Source organism: Epinephelus lanceolatus, chromosome 8 (assembly GCF_041903045.1).
Source record: "Epinephelus lanceolatus isolate andai-2023 chromosome 8, ASM4190304v1, whole genome shotgun sequence".
NCBI classification, from domain to species: Eukaryota; Metazoa; Chordata; class Actinopteri; order Perciformes; family Serranidae; genus Epinephelus; species Epinephelus lanceolatus.
In genome coordinates this window covers 12753018-12776032 of record NC_135741.1, presented here as the reverse complement: position 1 = coordinate 12776032, position 23015 = coordinate 12753018, and the positions used below count along the sequence as shown (strand labels likewise).

Sequence of the window (23015 nt, the reverse complement as noted above, 5' to 3'; positions counted from 1 at the left end):
TACTTCAATACTGGCAAGCTACTCATTTGGTATCAACTCCTTGGAAAAAAAAAAAATTTGAGTATAGCGTTAGTTCGGCAGGCCATAGTGTCAAGCTCAGCTCAGATCCCAACACAGCTGATCTCAAGCAGAGTAATCAGCTGATGGATCAGCTGACTGATGGAAGGGAGCCAACTGATAGATCACATGATTTCCTTCAATGCAACCAAGTGGCAAATCTCATTCAGGACGCCCTATTTAAACTGCTTTAGCCTGTCTACTGTTGCTGCTTCCTCTGCAAGCCGCTTTGCAACCGACCTCCACCCCAGCTCCTTCTTTTCATACTGTGTCTGACCTATCAGTGTAATACCTGATTGTCACTGATGCTTGCTCTGTTCTTTACCTGGGGGTCTTTTCTGCTGCTGTCCTTGCTTGAGGCTTTCCATCTATGCACTGCCTGCCACAGGCTTTCCTTCTAGGCACATGGAAGGGCAGAGAGGTCCAAGAACAGAGCCATAGTGCCAAATATCACACTGCAAGTAGAAATAAAGTTTTCTTGCATTGAAGTGGTGCTGACTGAAATGACATTATATACATACAAAACATGGGTGGCTGCATCACTTCCAAACCGTTTCAATACTTTGTATAATGTTTACTTAGCTTTTCCTGCTTCTGCTTCCAGTCAGTGGACAGAAAGCAAAGGCACTAACTGTAAACTCTACTATAGTGGATGAGGTGGTGACTCTAAGTCCCTGCAAATATGGACTCAAATTCTGCATATTTTTACAGAGTGATCTAAGCTTTGAATCATACAAATAAGCAGAAACTCAAGCGGGACACAGTGCCCAATTGTAGGTTTACTCATGACCAGGCACCCTCACACCCACAAACAAATGCAATTTGTGAAGAAAGAAAAGAAGAAAAGTGTAGCATATGGAGAAGAACTTAAATCTTAAATCATTAACTCAAACTGACACTTCTTCTAGAACTGTTCACATGACCTCAAGATCACTAGTGGAAGTTAGAATGACACATCTCGAAGTAACGACCACATGGAAAACCACACTGAGAAGGAATCACCCAAAGTTGAATCTCCTATTCTGCCAAGTTCAGCCCTTCTTTTAATTACAACTCTTTGAGAGGTCAATACCCCCCCGGAGCCTCTTTTCTCTCATTGGCCAAAGGCAGTTGCCTCACACTGTGAAGTCATGAGGCAGGACACAGGGCTTACTGTGCAGGTAAAATGTAAAATTGTTAATATGCTATGTTTAACTAATTATCTATAAAGTACTTACAGTAGGCTATAATTTAACATGTTGATGTTTGATGCTGTAAACAATTGTGTCAGCAAAACTTATTATACCTTTAATCAAAATGAATACATTATGTGTTTGTAGTCTGTTAGCTATACTTATCATTCGTAAATAAAATAAAAATGAGGTTGGCATCCAACAAATATAAGGTTGAGTATTGTTGTTTAATATAAACTAGCTGTCTTTGATAGCAAAAGTTGAATGCCATTTCTATCCCTTCATCTTTGGTAGCAATTTATGTTTATGATGCATAATTTTGAATTATTAGTTATCATTATATATTTTTAGTTATTATCTATTAATTATTAAATCTGCTCCTTAAGCTTGTAATTTGACAAACAAATTACAAGCGTTGTCCAGTCTTCTTTCTATGAATTAAGTAGCATCTCTGAAATCAGGTCCTTTGTCTCTCAACATGATCTTCAGAAGGTCATCCATTCTTTCATTTCTTCACTCATTGTGTTACGGGTCGAGCCAAAAAGCTAGTGCAAAATGCAGCTGCTCGGCTTCTAACAAACACTGGAAAACATGACCTTAGCAGCCCTGTTTTAGCCTCTCTTTACTGGTTACCAGTCAGTTTTAGAATTGATTTTAAGATTTTACTGATCACTTTTAAAGTACTTCATCGCTTAGCCCCCAGCTACATTGCTAAAATGCTTCTCCCCTATGAGCCAGGACACAGCCTCAGATCCTCAGACAGGGCTTGATTGGCTGTTCTCAGTCCCGGCTCAAAACTAAATGTGACAGGGCTTTTGCAGTCAAGGCCCCTCAGCTCTGGAACTCCCTGCCTGAGAACCTGAGGCTTGCTGAATAAGTGACATCTTTTAAAATCCTTCTTAAAACGTATCTGTTCAAAAAGCCTTTAAATAGTTTCAGCACAATGTTTGTTTTATATATGTCTCATTTGATTATTTTTATTGTTTTAATCTTGTGTCTTATTTTCTATCACTGTAATAATTCAATTAGCTGTACCTCGGTGCAATCCACAGGGCACTTAGTTGCCAACTTTGCTTATCTGCTTCATCGATGGTATTTTATCTATACAGTACAGGCCAAAAGTTTGGACACACCTTCTCATTCAATGCGTTTTCTTTATTTTCATGACTATTTACATTGTAGATTCTCACTGAAGGCACCAAAACTATGAATGAACACATGTGGAGTTATGTACTTAACAAAAAAGGTGAAATAACTGAAAACATGTTTTATATTCTAGTTTCTTCAAAATAGCCACCCTTTGCTCTGATTACTGCTTTGCACACTCTTGGCATTCTCTCCATGAGCTTCAAGAGGTAGTCACCTGAAATGGTTTCCACTTCACAGGTGTGCCTTATCAGGGTTAATTAGTGGAATTTCTTGCTTTATCAATGGGGTTGGGACCATCAGTTGTGTTGTGCAGAAGTCAGGTTAATACACAGCCGACAGCCCTATTGGACAACTGTTAAAATTCATATTATGGCAAGAACCAATCAGCTAACTAAAGAAAAACAAGTGGCCATCATTACTTTAAGAAATGAAGGTCAGTCAGTCCGGAAAATTGCAAAAACTTTAAATGTGTCCCCAAGTGGAGTCGCAAAAACCATCAAGCGCTACAACCAAACTGGCACACATGAGGACCGACCCAGGAAAGGAAGACCAAGAGTCACCTCTGCTTCTGAGGATAAGTTCATCCGAGTCACCAGCCTCAGAAATGGCAAGTTAACAGCAGCTCAGATCAGAGACCAGATGAATGCCACACAGAGTTCTAGCAGCAGACCCATCTCTAGAACAACTGTTAAGAGGAGACTGCGCCAATCAGGCCTTCATGGTCAAATAGCTGCTAGGAAACCACTGCTAAGGAGAGGCAACAAGCAGAAGAGATTTGTTTGGGCCAAGAAACACAAGGAATGGACATTAGACCAGTGGAAATCTGTACTTTGGTCTGATGAGTCCAAATTTGAGATCTTTGGTTCCAACCGCCGTGTCTTTGTGAGACGCAGAAAAGGTGAACGGATGGATTCCACATGCCTGGTTCCCACTGTGAAGCATGGAGGAGGAGGTGTGATGGTGTGGGGGTGTTTTGCTGGTGACACTGTTGGGGATTTATTCAAAATTGAAGGCACACTGAACCAGCATGACTACCACAGCATCCTGCAGCGACATGCCATCCCATCCGGTTTGCGTTTAGTTGGACGATCATTTATTTTTCAACAGGACAATGACCCCAAACACACCTCCAGGCTGTGTAAGGGCTATTTGACCAAGAAGGAGAGTGATGGAGTGCTGCGGCAGATGACCAGGCCTCCACAGTCACCGGACCTGAACCCAATCGAGATGGTTTGGGGTGAGCTGGACCGCAGAGTGAAGGCAAAGGGGCCAACAAGTGCTAAACACCTCTGGGAACTCCTTCAAGACTGTTGGAAAACCATTTCAGGTGATTACCTCTTGAAGCTCATGGAGAGAATGCCAAGAGTGTGCAAAGCAGTAATCAGAGCAAAGGGTGGCTATTTTGAAGAAACTAGAATATAAAACATGTTTTCAGTTATTTCACCTTTTTTTGTTAAGTACATAACTCCACATGTGTTCATTCATAGTTTTGATGCCTTCAGTGAGAATCTACAATGTAAATAGTCATGAAAATAAAGAAAACGCATTGAATGAGAAGGTGTGTCCAAACTTTTGGCCTGTACTGTATGTTATTTTTATTGTTCTTAGTATTTTCTTCAAATTGCCTCATTTTATTTGCTTGAATCCTGCATTGTTTTAAATCCGGGATCAACCATGTAAAGCCCTTTGCAACTTTGTTTTGAAAAGCGCTTTATAAATGAAGATTTTTATTATATTACCACTACATGACCGCACATTCACCTGATAACTTCAGTGCTATATGAACTTTCATTATTCCAACTACTCTCTCTTGTCAGCTCACCGCATTCTCCGTCATTCTCTCTTTTACTCTACCACCAACTCCTTATGCACGCACACAAGCTTGACGATCTTTTGTGAAAATAAAAATAACATTTTAAAAAATCACATGCTCATTTAAGAAATGATATATATGAGTATCATTAAATTTCAACAAAAGGAATCTGTATCATATTGAATTTAAAAAGTTTGGTATCACCCATCCCTAATGTGTAATGATAGACACCAGTAAGTGTGAGTGAGAAAACTTTTTTATTTTTTTTATTTTGTAATTTAGGTGAGCCGACCTATTAAGTTCTGATTTTAACCTAAATACTGACCAGTCTGTAACTTTGAAGGTCTCTGTTTGATCATCGCCAGCTTGGGTGAGTTTATAACATGCATTAACATAATCAACAGTCTTATTAGCAGATGAAAAATGACCCTATGTCAACGGTTGTTTATAATTAAGGATTTTGATATAAATAATGTTTTCAAAAACAAATTTAAACCATCATGATTTTGTTCCATGTCTCAGCCTCTTCCTCCAGGCTGGTGTGTTACTATAACAGTTTGGCTGAAGACAGAGCGGAGTACGGGAAGTTCACCATTTCAGATATTGATCCAAACAAGTGCACCCATCTGATCTACGCCTTTTCTGACATTAACAACCAACATGAGCTGGTCCCCAGCAGAGCAACTGACATACAACGCTATCAGGCCTTTAATGGACTCAAAACCAGGTCAGTGCTTCAGCCTATAACAACTGTGGAAATGGTGCAGAATTTTCTTTTGTTTAATAATCATTCCTAAACTTTTATGCTCCCACAGAAATCCACTGCTCAAAACCCTGTTGGCAGTTGGTGGCTTGAGCTTTAACATACAAAAGTAAGTTACAACAAAAATCATTTGGGCCTTTTAGTGTCAGTGCAAAGTAGGGCTGGGGCTACGCGTCGACAATGTCAGCAACTACGTAAATATGTTGACGCGAATTATTAGCATCGACGCATCGGTCAAACAAAAAAATGGCGGCATGCAGCAGCAGCAGCAGTGCTGCAGCAGCAGCAGTGCTGTGCTGTGCTATTGTGCTATGGCCTACTCAAGTGCTAGAATTTGTTATTTACGTGACAACGCCCGAACGCAACACAGGCTCCGCTCAATTTACTGTGTACACAGTGCTGTGCTGCAGGTTCGGGCCAGGCTCAGTTATAATTGTCTCACTCAGGTCGGAAAATGCAGCCGCTCACCTGTGTGTGTGTGTCTATGTGTGTGTGTGTGTGCGCGCGCACGTGTTTGTTTGTGTTTGTGTGCGCATCGGGGCCGAACTCAGCCGTGCGCTTTACAGAGAGCAGAGGAGAATTGTAAACGTGCGACTATGTAGAGACAGAAATGACATAAGATAAATAACATAAGGCTATTAGCTAATATAATGGTAGGGGAAACACTGATGTTTCAATAAATTTTAATGTTAATAAGAAATGTTTTGGTATTCATATTGTTTAAATTGCCTCATTAATCAAATAATGTAAAAATAATCGATAATGGAAAAAATAATCGTTAAACTAATCGAAAAATGAAACATTACATTAGTCGATTACTCAAAAAAATAATCGCTAGATTAATCGTTAGAAAAATAATCGTTTGGGACAGCCCTAGTGCAAAGAGTAGTAGTAGCAACATGTTGGCCTTTTCTTCGCCATGAAACTATTTTTGTGCTTTGCACAGCATGCATGGTGAATGCTCTCATACAATGAAGGACCACAAGTTGAGAGGCTAATATTTCATTACCTACCCAAGTAAATTTCAAGGTACCATCAGCACACGCAAACAAAACGTGATGACAATTTTTAGTAACTACATAATCATACACACTTAAATATAGTTCAGTGAGAAGAAATATTTATACCAGATACAGTCATTACATGATGTGACACCAAAAGCAGGTTGCTGGAAAAGCATCACACAAATAGGGGTACATAATGGTGGTCAGTATCCTTGGTATCTGTAAACATTAAATTGCATTATGAGATCTAACTTCAATTATTATTTACATTGAATTTGTTAATGAGACAACATCACCATAAAAAAGAAATATAATAAGATAAATAAATAAATACCTGCTACAGGTTTTCTGTAGCAGCGGGGAGAAAGATAGAGGATGCAATGTAAGTAGAGGCTCAAATGTTAGCTACAGTTTGCTACATGAACATGACCTTGAAGCTGCAGCTGTCTTTCTGAAATGACCTGTGATTGGCCAAAGTCTCCTGTCATTGGCTAGATCTGCTAAAGCCTGAGAACAAAACCCAGGGGATGTACAGAAATATACCTGTCTCTTGGACCACTTGAATTACAATATGCTCAGAATTTATTGGATTCTTACCCAATAACGGCAAAACTAAATGCCTATCAAAGCAATAGTGCAGTATGTGGGGTGTCTTCTTCAAAGCACTGTTTTGTTCAAATGTTTACTAGATTCAGTTCAATGGTGGCAACACAACAAAAAAGAGCACAGTTCATCCAGTCTGCTATCACATTTCTGAGAGCAAATGGTTTTGATGGCCTAAACCTTGATTGGAGGCACCCTGGAAGACCTGGAAGCCAACCACAAGACAAGCAAAGATTCACATTACTGTGCAAGGTGAGATGATGAATGTCTCTTCTGGGACAGACACTGTCAAATAAACCAACTGTAGACCAGTATCACATGTATACAATTGTTAGATTTTATACTTAAGTGAAACTGAACTGTGCTTCTGTGTTGTATAGGAGCTAAAAGAGGCCTTTGTGGCTGAGGGAACAGCGGCAAACCGTGACAGATTATTCATCACTTCCAGTGTCTCTGCTGAGAAAGCAATCATCGATGCCAGTTATGAAGTCCCACAGATTGCCAAGTAAAACTTCCTTAATATGATTCTTGACATTATACCCGTGATTAGCTACAGTCATGTTTTGGTGAATGTGGTCTCCTCTGCATTTAATCAGGTACCTGGATTTCATTAATGTGCTGACATTTGACTTTCACGGCCCCTGGGAAAGTGTCACAGGACATCACAGCCCCTTATATCAGGGATCCCAGGACACTGGAAACAAAACCTACTTCAACACTGTAAGTACAGGGATTCATATTGTAAAAGCCTAAAAGCCTTTGGAGATGACCGCTCACTCTAATTGTTCATTTTTCTCCACATTGCAGGACTATGCCATGCGGTACTGGCGGGACCAGGGAGCACCACCAGAAAAGATAAACATGGGGTTAGCAGCATACGGGCGAGCATTTAACCTCTCCTCTGCATCCAGTAATGTTGGAGCACCAGCCAATGGTCCTGGTGAGGAAGGCTGCTACACCGGTGAAGAAGGATTCTGGGCCTCTTATGAGGTAAAACTGCAAGCTATGAATGTTATTGATTATATCAGTAGCCTTGTGACAGGCTGACGGCTTTTACTGAATTTAGTGTGAAAATTCCTGTTTGAATGAATACATTAGATCTACATGTGAAATTTGACCTTTCTTTTCAGATTTGCCTTTATCTTGAGGGGGTTACACCCCGGTTGATAACCGATCAGAAAGTTCCATTTGCCATAGCGGAAAACCAGTGGGTTGGATTTGACAACAATGACAGCCTTAATACCAAGGTAATCATCAGTTTAATTCAAACTGTTGCTTAATTACTTGAAAAAGACTGGTTGTACAGAAATCAGTTAAACAAATATTTTATCAACAATGCTTAAGCTGTTGAAGTGTTTTGTTCATTGTCCTCTCAGGTCAATTACCTGAAAGCTAACAACTTTGGAGGAGCCTTTATCTGGTCTCTGGACCTGGATGACAACAGTGGACAGTTCTGTAAAACAGGCAAATGCCCCCTCATCAGCCACCTGCATGCTCTGCTGGTTCCAGGTAACTAAAATTTAAAACATTTCTATCCTATCCTGTCATGGGATGGAGGTTTGAAATGTGTATTTGACTTAAAGCCACAGTGTGTAGGAATTTCTCCCATCCGATGTTGAAATCGTATATTGCATTCAAACGGATAGCGCACCCTAGCGCCTCATTGTTTCAAAGACGTATTGCAACAACGGTAGCTGCTGTGTACCAAAAAGCTATGATAACACTGATGAAACCATCAATCAATCAATCAATCAATCAATCCATTTTATTTATAAAGCCCAATATCACAAATCACAATTTCCCTCACAGGGCTTTACAGCATAAGACATCCCTCTGTCCTTAGGACCCTCACAGCAGATAAGGAAAAACTCCCCCAAAAAAACCCTTTAACGGGGGGAAAAAACGGTGGAAACCTCAGGAAGAGGTCCTGGAAGAGGGATCCCTCTCCCTTGCCGGCGGATGTATTCTCAAAATGGTTAAACATTATGGAACCCCCAAACAACTTACCCACCCAATGTACAAACAAATCCGAAATTCTCCTTTTACGAGAATAAGTCAGATTATTGGTGGAGGTAATAATACACATATGATGACATATTTGTGAATGCAGACATTAATTTTTGCCAATTAACAACTGAAAACACTACACAGTGTTCCTTTAATGCTATCAGGAGTAATGAAATCTACCATTTTTTACATTTTAAGAGTGTATTATGCTGACAATCAAAAAAATGATGTGATGATTCTACAGGGTTGATGAACAATTTATACAAAATCTGACTCTTATTCGTTTAGGTTTTCCTGACCTAAGTACCGCTAATGCTACAAGTACTGGTCCTAAGACGACTCCCACTACAATGACCACAACACCCGCTCCCCCAACAACAGCTGCTCCCACAACAGCTACTGCCACAACAGCAGCTCCCACAACTGTCGCTCCCACAACTGCAGCTCCCACAACTACAGCACCCACAACTGCAGCTCCCACAACTACAGCACCCACAACTGCAGCTCCCACAACGGCAGCACCCACAACGGCAGCACCCACAACAGCCGCTCCCACAACAACTGCTCCCACAACAGCTGCTCCCACAACTGCAGCTCCAACAACTGCAGCTCCCACAACAGCCGCTACAACAACAGCCGCTCCCACAACAGCAGCTCCCAAAACAGCCGCTCCCACAACAGCAGCTCCCACAACAGCAGCTCCCAAAACAGCCGCTCCCACAACTGCAGCTCCTACAACTAGAGCTCCAAAAACAGCCTCTCCCACAACAGCCTCTCCCACAACTGCAGCTCCTACAACGGCAGCTCCCACAACAGCAGCTCCAACAACAGCCGCTCCCACAACTGCAGCTCCAACAACAGCCGCTCCCACAACGGCAGCTCCCACAACTGCAGCTCCCACAACTACAGCACCCACAACTGCAGCTCCCACAACTACAGCACCCACAACTGCAGCTCCCACAACTGTCGCTCCCACAACCGCAGCTCCCACAATAGCGGCTCCCACAACAGCCGCTGCCCCAACAGCAGCTCCAACAACAGCTGCTCCCACAACAGCAGCTCCAACAACAGCAGCTCCCACAACTGCGACACCCACAACAGCAGCTCCAACAACAGCAGCTCCCACAACTGCGACACCCACAACAGCCGCTCCCACAACAGCTGCTCCAACAACAGCTGCTCCCACAACAGCCGCTCCCACAACTGCCACACCCACAACAATCGCTCCCACAACAACTGCTCCAACAACAGCTCCTCCCACAACAGCTGCTCCCACATCTGCAGCTCCCACAACTGCAGCTCCTACAACAGCTGCTCTCACAACAGCTGCTCCCACAACTGCAGCTCCCACAACAGCCGCTCCCACAATTGCAGCTCCCACAACAGCCGCTCCCACAACAGCAGCTCCCACAACAGCCGCTCCAACAACAGCTGCTCCCACAACCGCTGCTCCAACAACAGCAGCTCCCACAACTGCAGCTCCCACAACCGCTGCTCCAACAACAGCTGCTCCCACAACCGCTGCTCCAACAACCGCTGCTCCAACACCAGCTGCTCCCACAACCGCAGCTCCAACAACAACAGCTCCCACAACAGCCGCTCCCACAACCGCTGCTCCAACAACAGCCGCTCCCACAACAGCTGCTCCCACAACTGCAGCTCCTACAACAGCAGCTCCCACAACAGCCGCGCCCACAACAGCTGCTCCCACAACGGCAGCTCCCACAACTGCACCTCCCACAACAGCCGCTCCCACAACTGCCACACCCACAACAGCCGCTCCCACAACTGCAGCTCCCACAACAGCCGCTCCCACAACTGCAGCTCCAACAACAGCAGCTCCCACAACGGCAGCTCCCACAACAGCTGCTCCCACAACTGCACCTCCCACAACAGCTGCTCCCACAACTGCCACACCCACAACAGCCGCTCCCACAACAGCTGCTCCAACAACTGCAGCTCCCACAACTGCAGCTCCCACAACAGCCGCTCCCACAACTGCAGCTCCCACAACAGCGGCTCCCACAACAGCCGCTCCCCCAACAGCAGCTCCAACAACAGCTGCTCCAACAGCAGCTCCAACAACAGCAGCTCCCACAACTGCGACACCCACAACAGCCGCTCCCACAACAGCTGCTCCAACAACTGCAGCTCCCACAACAGCCGCTCCCACAACTGCGGCTCTCACAACTGCAGCTCATACAACAGCTGCTCCAACACCTGCAGCTCCCACAACAGCAGCTCCCACAACAGCAGCTCCCACAACAGCCGCTCCAACAACAGCTGCTCCAACAACTGCAGCTCCCAAAACAGCAGCTCCCACAACAGCAGCTCCCACAACAGCCGCTCCAACAACAGCAGCTCCCACAACAGCCGCTCCAACAACAGCTGCTCCAACAACTGCAGCTCCCACAACAGCAGCTCCCACAACAGCAGCTCCCACAACAGCCGCTCCAACAACAGCTGCTCCCACAACAGCCGCTCCCACAACCCCTGCTCCAACAACAGCCATTCCCACAACTACAGCTCCCACAACAGCCGCTCCCAGAACCGCTACTCCAACAACAGCAGCTCCCACAACTGCAACTCCCACAACAGCCGCTCCCACAACAGCTGCTCCCACAACCGCTGCTCCAACACCAGCTGCTCCCACAACCGCAGCTCCAACAACAACAGCTCCCACAACAGCCGCTCCCACAACCGCTGCTCCAACAACAGCCGCTCCCACAACAGCTGCTCCCACAACTGCAGCTCCTACAACAGCAGCTCCCACAACAGCCGCGCCCACAACAGCTGCTCCCACAACGGCAGCTCCCACAACTGCACCTCCCACAACAGCCGCTCCCACAACTGCCACACCCACAACAGCCGCTCCCACAACAGCTGCTCCCACAACTGCAGCTCCCACAACAGCCGCTCCCACAACTGCAGCTCCAACAACAGCAGCTCCCACAACGGCAGCTCCCACAACAGCTGCTCCCACAACTGCACCTCCCACAACAGCCGCTCCCACAACTGCCACACCCACAACAGCCGCTCCCACAACAGCTGCTCCAACAACTGCAGCTCCCACAACTGCAGCTCCCACAACAGCCGCTCCCACAACTGCAGCTCCCACAACAGCTGCTCCCACAACAGCCGCTCCCCCAACAGCAGCTCCAACAACAGCTGCTCCAACAGCAGCTCCAACAACAGCAGCTCCCACAACTGCGACACCCACAACAGCCGCTCCCACAACAGCTGCTCCAACAACTGCAGCTCCCACAACAGCCGCTCCCACAACTGCAGCTCCCACAACAGCGGCTCCCACAACTGCAGCTCATACAACAGCTGCTCCAACACCTGCAGGTCCCACAACAGCAGCTCCCACAACAGCAGCTCCCACAACAGCCGCTCCAACAACAGCTGCTCCAACAACTGCAGCTCCCACAACAGCCGCTCCCACAACAGCCGCTCCAACAACAGCTGCTCCCACAACAGCCGCTCCCACAACCCCTGCTCCAACAACAGCCATTCCCACAACTACAGCTCCCACAACAGCCGCTCCCAGAACCGCTACTCCAACAACAGCAGCTCCCACAACTGCAACTCCCACAACAGCTGCTCCCACAACAGCTGCTCCCACAACAGCCACTCCAACAACATCTGCTCCCACAACAACAGCTCCCACAACTGCAGCTCCAACAACTCCAGCTCCAACAACAGCCGCTCCCACAACTGCAGCTCCCACAACAGCTGCTCCCACAACTGCAGCTCCTACAACAGCAGCTCCCACAACAGCCGCGCCCACAACAGCTGCTCCCACAGCGGCAGCTCCCACAACTGCAGCTCCCACAACTGCCACACCCACAACAATCGCTCCCACAACAACTGCTCCAACAACAGCTGCTCCTACAACAGCCGCTCCCACAACTGCCACACCCACAACAATCGCTCCCACAACAACTGCTCCGACAACAGCTGCTCCCACAACAGCCGCTCCCACATCTGCAGCTCCCACAACTGCAGCTCCTACAACAGCTGCTCTCACAACAGCTGCTCCCACAACTGCAGCTCCCACAACAGCCGCTCCCACAACTGCAGCTCCCACAACAGCTGCTCCCACAACAGCCGCTCCCACAACCGCTGCTCCAACAACAGCTGCTCCCACAACCGCTGCTCCAACAACAGCAGCTCCCACAACTGCAGCTCCCACAACCGCTGCTCCAACAACAGCTGCTCCCACAACCGCTGCTCCAACAACAGCTTCCACAACAGCCACTCCCACAACCGCTGCTCCAACAACAGCCGCTCCCACAACTACAGCTCCCACAACAGCCGCTCCCACAACCGCTGCTCCAACAACAGCAGCTCCCACAACTGCCACACCCACAACAATCGCTCCCACAACAACTGCTCCAACAACAGCTGCTCCCACAACAGCTGCTCCTACAACAGCTTCTCCCACAACAGCTGCTCCCACAACAGCCGCTCCCACAACTGCAGCTCCCACAACAGCTGCTCCAATAACAGTAGCTCCCACAACAGCCGCTCCCACAACCGCTGCTCCCACAACAGCCGCTCCCACAACTGCGGCTCCCACAACAGCTGCACCCACAACTGCAGCTCCCACAACAGCCGCTCCCACAACAGCAGCTCCCACAACAGCTGCTCCCACAACAGCCGCTCCCTCAACTGCAGCTCCCACAACAGCCGCTCCCACAACAGCAGCTCCAACAACAGCAGCTCCCGCAACAGCCGCTCCAACAACAGCCACTCCAACAACAGCCGCTCCCACAACTGCAGCTCCCACAACAGCCGCTGCCACAACTGCCGCTCCCACAACAGCAGCTCCCACAACAGCCACTCCAACAACAGTGGCTCCAACAACAGCAGCTCCCACAACAGCCGCTCCAACAACAGTGGCTCCCACAACAGCAGCTCCCACAACAGCTGCTCCCACAACTGCCGCTCCCACAACAGTCGCCCCAACAACAGCAGCTCCCACAACAGCCGCTACCACAACTGCAGCTCCCACAACAGCAGCTCCCACAACTGCCGCTCCTACAACAGCCGCTCCCACAACAGCAGCTCCCACAACTGCAGCTCCCACAACAGCTGCACCCACAACAGCAGCTCCCATAACCGCTGCTCCAACAACAGCAGCTCCTACAACTGCAGCTCCCACAACAGCTGCTCCCACAACTGCAGCTCCAACAACAGCAGCTCCCACAACAGCCGCTCCCACAACCGCTGCTCCCACAACAGCGGCTCCCACAACTGCGGCTCCCACAACAGCTGCACCCACAACAGCCGCTCCCACAACACCTGCTCCAACAACAGCTTCCACAACAGCCACTCCCACAACCGCTGCTCCAACAACAGCCGCTCCCACAACTACAGCTCCCACAACAGCCGCTCCCACAACCGCTGCTCCAACAACAGCAGCTCCCACAACTGCCACACCCACAACAATCGCTCCCACAACAACTGCTCCAACAACAGCTGCTCCCACAACAGCCGCTCCCACAACTACAGCTCCCACAACAGCCGCTCCCACAACCGCTGCTCCAACAACAGCAGCTCCCACAACAGCAGCTCCCATAACCGCTGCTCCAACAACAGCAGCTCCTACAACTGCAGCTCCCACAACAGCTGCTCCCACAACTGCAGCTCCAACAACAGCAGCTCCCACAACAGCCGCTCCCACAACCGCTGCTCCCACAACAGCGGCTCCCACAACTGCGGCTCCCACAACAGCTGCACCCACAACAGCCGCTCCCACAACACCTGCTCCAACAACAGCTTCCACAACAGCCACTCCCACAACCGCTGCTCCAACAACAGCCGCTCCCACAACTACAGCTCCCACAACAGCCGCTCCCACAACCGCTGCTCCAACAACAGCAGCTCCCACAACTGCCACACCCACAACAATCGCTCCCACAACAACTGCTCCAACAACAGCTGCTCCCACAACAGCCGCTCCCACAACTACAGCTCCCACAACAGCCGCTCCCACAACCGCTGCTCCAACAACAGCAGCTCCCACAACTGCCACACCCACAACAATCGCTCCCACAACAACTGCTCCAACAACAGCTGCTCCCACAACAGCCGCTCCCACAACAGCCGCTCCCACAACTGCAGCTCCCACATCAGCCGCTGCCACAACTGCCGCTCCCACAACAACAGCTCCCACAACAGCCACTCCAACAACAGTGGCTCCAACAACAGCAGCTCCCACAACAGCCGCTCCAACAACAGTGGCTCCCACAACAGCAGCTCCCACAACAGCTGCTCCCACAACTGCCGCTCCTACAACAGTCGCCCCAACAACAGCAGCTCCCACAACAGCCGCTACCACAACTGCAGCTCCCACAACAGCAGCTCCCACAACTGCCGCTCCTACAACAGCCGCTCCCACAACAGCAGCTCCCACAACTGCAGCTCCCACAACAGCTGCACCCACAACAGCAGCTCCCATAACCGCTGCTCCAACAACAGCAGCTCCCACAACAGCTGCTCCCACAACTGCAGCTCCAACAACAGCAGCTCCCACAACAGCCGCTCCCACAACCGCTGCTCCCACAACAGCGGCTCCCACAACAGCTGCACCCACAACAGCCGCTCCCACAACAGCTGCTCCAACAACAGCAGCTCCCACAACTGCAGCTCCCACAACAGCTGCTCCCACAACTGCAGCTCCAACAATAGCCGCTCCCACAACCGCTGCTCCAACTACAGCAGCTCCCACAACTGCAGCTCCAACAACAGCAGCTCCCACAACAGCTGCTCCCACAACAGCCGCTCCCACAACAGCCGCTCCCACAACTGCTGCTCCAACAACAGCAGCTCCCACAACTGCAGCTCCAACAACAGCAGCTCCCACAACAGCTGCTCCCACAACAGCCGCTCCCACAACAGCCGCTCCCACAACCGCTGCTCCCACAACAGCTGCTGCCACAACTGCGGCTCCCACAACAGCCTCTCCAACCACAGCCGCTCCCACGACTGCCGTGCCCACAACTGCAGCTACAACAACAGCAGCTCCCACAACTGCAGCTCCCACAACTGCAGCTCCAACAACAGCAGCTCCCACAACTGCAGCTCCAACAACTGCAGCTCCCACAACAGCCGCTCCCACAACTGCAGCTCCCACAACAGCTGCTCCCACAACTGCAGCTCCAACAACTGCAGCTCCCACAACAGCCGCTCCCACAACTGCAGCTCCAACAACAGCTGCTCCCACAACTGCAGCTCCCACAACAGCTGCTCCCACAACTGCAGCTCCAACAACTGCAGCTCCCACAACAGCCGCTCCCACAACTGCAGCTCCAACAACAGCCGCTCCCACAACTGCAGCTCCCACAACAGCTGCTCCCACAACTGCAGCTCCAACAACTGCAGCTCCCACAACAGCCGCTCCCACAACTGCAGCTCCAACAACAGCCGCTCCCACAACAGCTGCACCCACAACAGCCGCTCCAACAACAGCAGCTCCCACAACTGCAGCTCCCACAACAGCTGCTCCACCTAATACAGATCCATGTAATGGACAGCAATTTGGGCACTTTCCTGACAGTACTGACCCAACCTATTTTTTCAACTGTGTATTTGGGGAAGGCATCAGGCAAAAATGCTCAACAGGGTTGACTTTTCAAGAATCTTGCGGTGTATGTTGTTAACTGGAGAGTTGCAATTTATCATTTTACAGTCCATTCATATTTGTTCTTATCAACAAATGGGATTTTTGTCAAAAGCTGTTACATCTATCCTATCTTCTGATCCATCAATGTTGAGTTATGTTTGGAAGAAAATGCTTCGTTTTAGATATGCCTGTTTTTTTTGGCGTGACTAAGAACACTCAGGTACATAACTTTAAAAATACGATTCAGGTATGAAATGTCAGCACTAACATTTTCAGATGGATTTGTGTAAGCTCCCTTTCCCCACTGAAATGCTAAAACACTGGAAAAATAAATAATATATTTTACTTCAACCTCTTTTATAGCAAACAAAACTACACATTAATATCACAACACCAGGTCTTTCAGCATTAAGTTATCCATACTGTCATCCATTTGTAAATGTGTGTCCATGTTAAAGGTATACTGTGCAGGATTTTCCTAAAAAACAGCGATACAAAATTAATCCCTCTCAACCATAACTTATGACACACTAGAATGTGTGGCAGTGTCTTTGAGACACTGCTCCCTGCCTGCATTTTCTAACTTTCCTCTTATTTTTTTATGTGTAGGGCATTTCTGGGTATGTATCCCAACAGTGTACAGGTGAGGTTGGGACTTTATAAAAAGGCAGTGAGAAAGTGCCAGACCATAAGCTGCATGCATCCAAGGGGAAGCTAAAATCTCAGACAGGGAAGACAAGTATTGCTAGGCGAAAAGGTAAGCACACAAAGATCAATCTCAAACAAGAGATAATTTGGGGCTGGCTTTCACTTTTGTTGGTGAGCATACATACAAACAGTAACTGACAAGTCATGTGTAGTATACCTTTGAGAGTGGCAATGTCCTGCCATCCATATCTGTCAATATATTTCCTTTACATTATTTATTATATCCATACACAGCTTGTACTGTGTATATTTAAGTGATGTTACTTCATTATATGGTTGCTGCATGTCTGTAATTGTTGGTGCATCTAACCCATATGGTCTTGTTCTTGTTGGTTCATGTTTAGCCATTGCATATTTTGTCCTATATAATGACACAAATGTTGCATATCGCATATATTTATATAGGCCTCCATGTAAATAAATAAAACTAAATATTGCTAATACGATTCCATGAGTTTTTCACCAAATTGTAGCATATTTTGTTCTTTGTTTCGTTGTTCTTTATAGGTCATTCTTTGTCTGTCAGGTTTTTATGAGATAAAAGACAAGATACTTTGAAAACAATCTGACTTACTGGCACTCATGGAAAAGCAATTTAAATGAAAGTACAAAAAAGTCCAAGACTAAGCAGCTCAATAGAGTAGTAATTTTTTGTATCAGTGAATAAATGTGATGTAAAATGCTGCTAATACTGTCTGTTGGAATACTGGAGGAGGTGGTGAAGAGATGCACACTGAAGATATTCAAAGCCATCATGAACAGCCCAGATCATCCACTCCACAACACCTTGATGGACCAAAAAAACTGTGGTGGACGGCTCCTCTCTCTTCGATGCAGGACAGAGAGACACAGAGGATCCTATATACCAACAGCCATCAGGCTTTATAATTCTTTGACATATAATAAATGAGCTGACAAATAATTGAATTTCCCCTTGGAGATGAATAAAGTTATTCTTATTCTCTTCTTAGTTTTAGAGGATTAACACTACAGTCAGAAGCACATTGTTGTTTTTAACTGTTTTTAGCTCACGATTAAATTTTGTTGGACCAACAAACCACAACATTACACACACAGACCAAAATACACACTCATGCACAAACAGGACCCATACACATGCATGAATGGAGAGATGTCAGAGTGAGGGAGCTACACTTGGTTAGGTGCCCTGAGGTTCAATGCCTCGCTCAAGGTCACCTCGCCAGCTACTAGTCCCCACTGTGAACTTGGTCCATGAGGGGACCTGAACCAGTGACACTCAGGTTTCCAGACTGAGTAGTGAGGGACAGAGCTATTGCTGCCACAATAAATCAATAAGCCCTGGCACTCATTGATGGAACCACATCATCCTGGGTGGTATGCTTTGTATAACTCAAGAGCTTCATTTTTGAGTATGATCAAGGTCTTAGGACTTTTTATCAGCAAATTTGAGGTGGGTCTGATTAACCTGCTAGAAGAGGGACATCAAAGAATGAACAAAGTAACTTTCTGTTGCCAGTAGGTGGCGCAATGATAGTGATTCAAAATTCCTTTATAGAGGTTTTCAGGGCTGAACTGTTATTATATGTGTGAAGTTTTGGAAAGGCAGAAAAAGGAAAAACAACTTTTGTCGTCATGGTATTCCAGGGCTCCATTGGTGACACAGGTGCTACAAACTTTCCTAGCTGGTCGCACCAGCAAGTAATTGGTTGCACCATTTTAGTAGTTATTCATTTTTAAGTCCTTTTTTTCCCCCTCTTTTTTACAATAGCCGAAAAAGTTAACTAAAAAATTGGCTATTTTGGCTCTAATGCCATTGCCTCTCTGTCCGCCTCACTCTGTAGCCTCACTGATAGCCTATCAACACTTAAGGCTGGTGTGCCAGTGACAGCAAAGACGAATGCAGCATAGAGGAGCAATGTGTCGAATGTAAGGTAGCACATTACTGAAATTGTAATAAACATCCTAATCCTCTAAACTGAAGATGCAAAAACACCCAGCCCCTCATTTATTAAAAAAACATATGACAGAAAACTGGGCGTATGGTCATTTCCACGGAAAGCTCGGCATTAATCAATGTGGACGTCGGCAGAGGCTACGATCAAATCTCATGTCAGGTCTCAGCTTATGTACGCAAGTTTGAGTCATCGTTGATTTGCAGTGCAGCAGAGTAAATCTAGCTAAGTTGAAGGATTGTTATTAGACCATATTCTGACTGACATCTAAGTATTTGCAGCTACATATTAATCATCTTTAAAATATATAGCTGCTACATGACAGCATGCTCCCTGATGCACATTTAAGCTGGTATTATGACTCCGCTGTCACTCTGTCACTGTTCGTAGAGACTTCAGTCTGCGTCATGCACTTAAATCAATGTGACCATTTTGGTCGCTGTCTAGAGCCCTGTATCTAAGAAGAAAAGATGTTTCCGTCATTCATTTTCCTCGTGCTGTTCTTGTAGGATAATGGCTTTTTATCGAAGGTGAATGAACTGGGCAAAAGGTTGGTTCTATACATAAAGCTCTTATTATACAGTTATTGTTCAAGAGAAATAAGAAATTATCTTTCTGTGGATGCAACCAAGATATCTGTGCATGCTATAATCTTTTTTTCCCCAGTGTGTTATATGTTTTGGGGCAGGCTGGAGAACATTCATTAAACCACTGAAGCCTTCTTAAAAAGGGGGTCCTTGTTGTGGGAGCTTGACCCATAGAGGGTCCTCAGAATCACTGATATGTATTATTAACGTATTATTAGCAGAGGTAAATTGGCCTGTTCATTTAAAAAAAAATAAAAATAAAAATTACAGTACACAACATTAATAACAGGCCAACTGTTACTCATCAATCCTTGTGCAAACATGTGAGCTAGGTAATGCTAAATCACTACAAATACTTGCATACTATTGAAATACATTTACCAGTGTGTGTACAAACATTCTTGTGAGCCACAATGAATCATATTGTAACTTTTCAGACAAGAGACCCTAACACACCGTCAACCTCCGAAACCACTGGCTCAAGGCCAGAGGGGGAGGGGGAGGTTTATACACCTATCCATGCTACAACTGCTGCCAACTTTGTAGCTTCAGGTAAACACAAAAACCAGATGAACAAAAAATAATCAGAGAATTACCTTAAGTGCAACTCAGTTTTAAACAATACATGTAGTAGGGGGTCCCTGCTCCATCTCTCTATGAGCTAAGAGGTCCCTGGCCTGAAAAATGTTGACGACCTCTGCACTAAAGTCTTTGTACAAACAAGCCCTCTGGATATGTCACTACCAGTGTTCTTCACACTGACCAAATCTCATTTTCTGAGCTTTTTTAAAATATAATTTTCAAATTTGTGCTCTGTGTAAAAACTTGAGGTGCTGTGACCCCTCCTCAATTATGTGACTTCACTTACTTTCATTTGGAGAACTCTATAAAATATACACAAATCCCACATATAAGAGATTGTTCTGCACCCTTTGGTCACACTGCACCTGGGCAGTAAGCATTCTCCGTTAAAGTCACAACTCACTGGAACACCCTGCCGAACAACACAAGACCTTTAATTCAATTCAATTCATATTTTTAATATTGTACAAATAAAAGAATGAAACAATACAGAGAGAACAGGTGAGAGTGAGTGAAAAGACAGGATTTGTGAAAACTGTCACAACAATCACTACAAGGAGAAGAGAAGGTGACAGGAGAAAATATCAAAACAAACTAGATTTTCACTGCAGGAAAAAGAGAAGATGACAGGAGAAAATATCAAAACAATAATGTCGAGGAGTAACGAGGTTTTCACTCTCATAACAGTTGATGCATTTTCTTCTTCTTATGGCTCAGTAGGCAACAAGTAAGCGTGATAGCCACTCGCTGTAGGAAGAGTGAGCACTCCTGCTCAGCCTAATTTGAAAATAAAGTTCAAAATGTCGCACTTTAAACTGAAATCTAAAAGACAAAAAAATGAACCAGTAACATAGACAATACTGCAACATTGTCCTCATCCCAAAAATCTGCCCCACCCACTTAAGCTGCCTATGTTAAGCCTCATGTCCATACGTCTTCAGTGACAGCAATAAGAGACAGTAGTTGCCTCCATCTCTGATCTGGTTGTGAGTATCAAACTTATATCAAATATTTTTACACCATGTTTTCAATTATTTTAACTGAGAAAACATTAATAATTTTATCTTGCCAAACAAGTAGAATTTGTGCGTGTGGTGCATGAGACAGGGGGTTAACATGCTTTTTCTGTTTTCATTTCATTTATTGTTATTGTCGGGCATGTTACAATATAGTGGTAAACCTTTAAAAAGGTTGACTAAAAGCATACAGTCACCAACATGTTGAGTCAGATCAAACTTAGCCAACACCTGAGTCATTTAACATCCTATGGTATTAAAATGGTATAATTATCACAACCTGATAATTAATCAGGAGCTTTATTGATGAGGCAGAGCTTTGGAAATTGATAATCAATATTAAATTATTAGTAAATAATAATACAGTAGCTGACTCACGTGTTTGTCAAACTAGTTCTTCTCCTGTTCCTCCTGTCCACACCTTTACTAATTAAATTATCTGTGGCCACAGTTAGCTCAGAAGTCCACAGTTTGTCCTTTTCAGTCCGTACACTTTTGATTTGTGATGACAGTACTCTATTATTTATACACTGTAGTCGCATAATTTCACTATTTATTTTTCTTAATAATGCAGTATTTTTTGGAATGGATGTGGTGATAAAACATTCTAATTTATTTGCTATGCTCTTTAATATTTTTTTTTTTTTTAAGATACTTTTGGGGGCTTTTTAGCCTTTAATGTATAGGACAAACAAGCGTGAGGGGGGGAGAGAGAGGGAGTGACATGCAGCAAAGGGCCACAGGCTGGAGTCGAACCCGGGCCGCTGTGGCAACAGCCTTGTACATGGGGCGCCTGCTCTACCAGTAAGCCACCGGCGCACCCTTTAATAATTCTTAAATGTTAATAATTCATCCAGTATAAGAGTATGACAATATAATAGATCCAGCTGGGGTTGACTCGACATACAGATATTGACTGTATAACTGTGATATTTAATAATTTAATTTTATAAATGAAATGTTGATACATGTGGATAAATAACTCAGCGCCTCTTAAATCATTTCTGTTTCTTTCCATTCCTGCTTTGTCTCCCTCCCCAAACACCATGTGGTTGCCTTTTCACTACCCATTACCTGTAATAGCTCTTTTTGTACGATTTTGTTTAGTTATGGTTACAGACTCTTTCTCCACCTCCCTACAATCGTATTTTGAGTGTATGGAAGTGGGTTTCTTTGCCAAGAAAAAGAGACAAATGCACAGTATAAAAAGTTAAAGATAATGTGACTGATAGCTTCTTTTTTTTCACATTTTCTATAAATGTCATGATAATATCGTTATCATGAACTCTTTTGGTCAGAGTAGTTGTGTTGTGAAAATCTGATTTTGTGCCAGCCCTAGATCAAGCTATGAACAAATAAATGACACAGACTATTTTTGAAAGAAGGTGTTGGCTTTTGGCTTTGTGAGAGATCCATTAGTTTTTATATCTTTGGATTATTCAATTCTTTCTAAATTTTAAATATTTGCGAGTATGTCCTATTATGGTTTAAAAATGCTACTGGTGGTTAGTTATATAACAGGAGTAATACAGACAAGAACAAGGGATTAATGATGGGTTAATAATGCTTGAGTTCACTCCCTTCTACCTCATAGCATTCTTAGGTGACAAAGCAAACTACTTATTAAATACATTCTTGAGCATAAATGTCCTGACTTGACATTCATGACGTTAATGGCATCTGGGAGAGTCTATTCTCGTCAAATGATTTTAATACCATAAGCACTTACGAGATAGTCTTTTATAAGGTTGTACATAGTTTGGTAATTGAAATACCATTATTTAAAGTTGTGCAGTTTCTATGACTTATTGTTTATTTGTAGCAAAAAGTCCATGATACTGAAATGACATGTGCCTGAATAATGGTTATAATGGTTTAGATATTTGTCATATTCAAATAAAATTAATGTTTATTTTTTTCTTTTGTTGCTTAGTCCCTCAGCACAAACATGAGCAAGCTAATTCTAATTGCAGGTAAGGCACTTTTTAAT

The 23015-nt window shown here is 45.4% G+C and overlaps 1 protein-coding gene across 1 annotated transcript in view; it reads left to right on the top strand.

The window, feature by feature from the left end:
* LOC117258046 (uncharacterized) overlaps nucleotides 1–23015 on the top strand; it is a 29427-nt gene that overhangs the window by 6204 nt on the left and 208 nt on the right. The window contains exons 3-12 of the mRNA XM_078170398.1: nucleotides 4535–4561; nucleotides 4714–4918; nucleotides 5007–5063; nucleotides 6648–6813; nucleotides 6942–7066; nucleotides 7158–7281; nucleotides 7369–7551; nucleotides 7692–7808; nucleotides 7938–8070; nucleotides 8857–10748. Of these exons, the coding sequence (XP_078026524.1) occupies nucleotides 4535–4561; nucleotides 4714–4918; nucleotides 5007–5063; nucleotides 6648–6813; nucleotides 6942–7066; nucleotides 7158–7281; nucleotides 7369–7551; nucleotides 7692–7808; nucleotides 7938–8070; nucleotides 8857–10748 (3029 nt within the window). The remainder of the gene's footprint in view (nucleotides 1–4534; nucleotides 4562–4713; nucleotides 4919–5006; nucleotides 5064–6647; nucleotides 6814–6941; nucleotides 7067–7157; nucleotides 7282–7368; nucleotides 7552–7691; nucleotides 7809–7937; nucleotides 8071–8856; nucleotides 10749–23015) is intronic.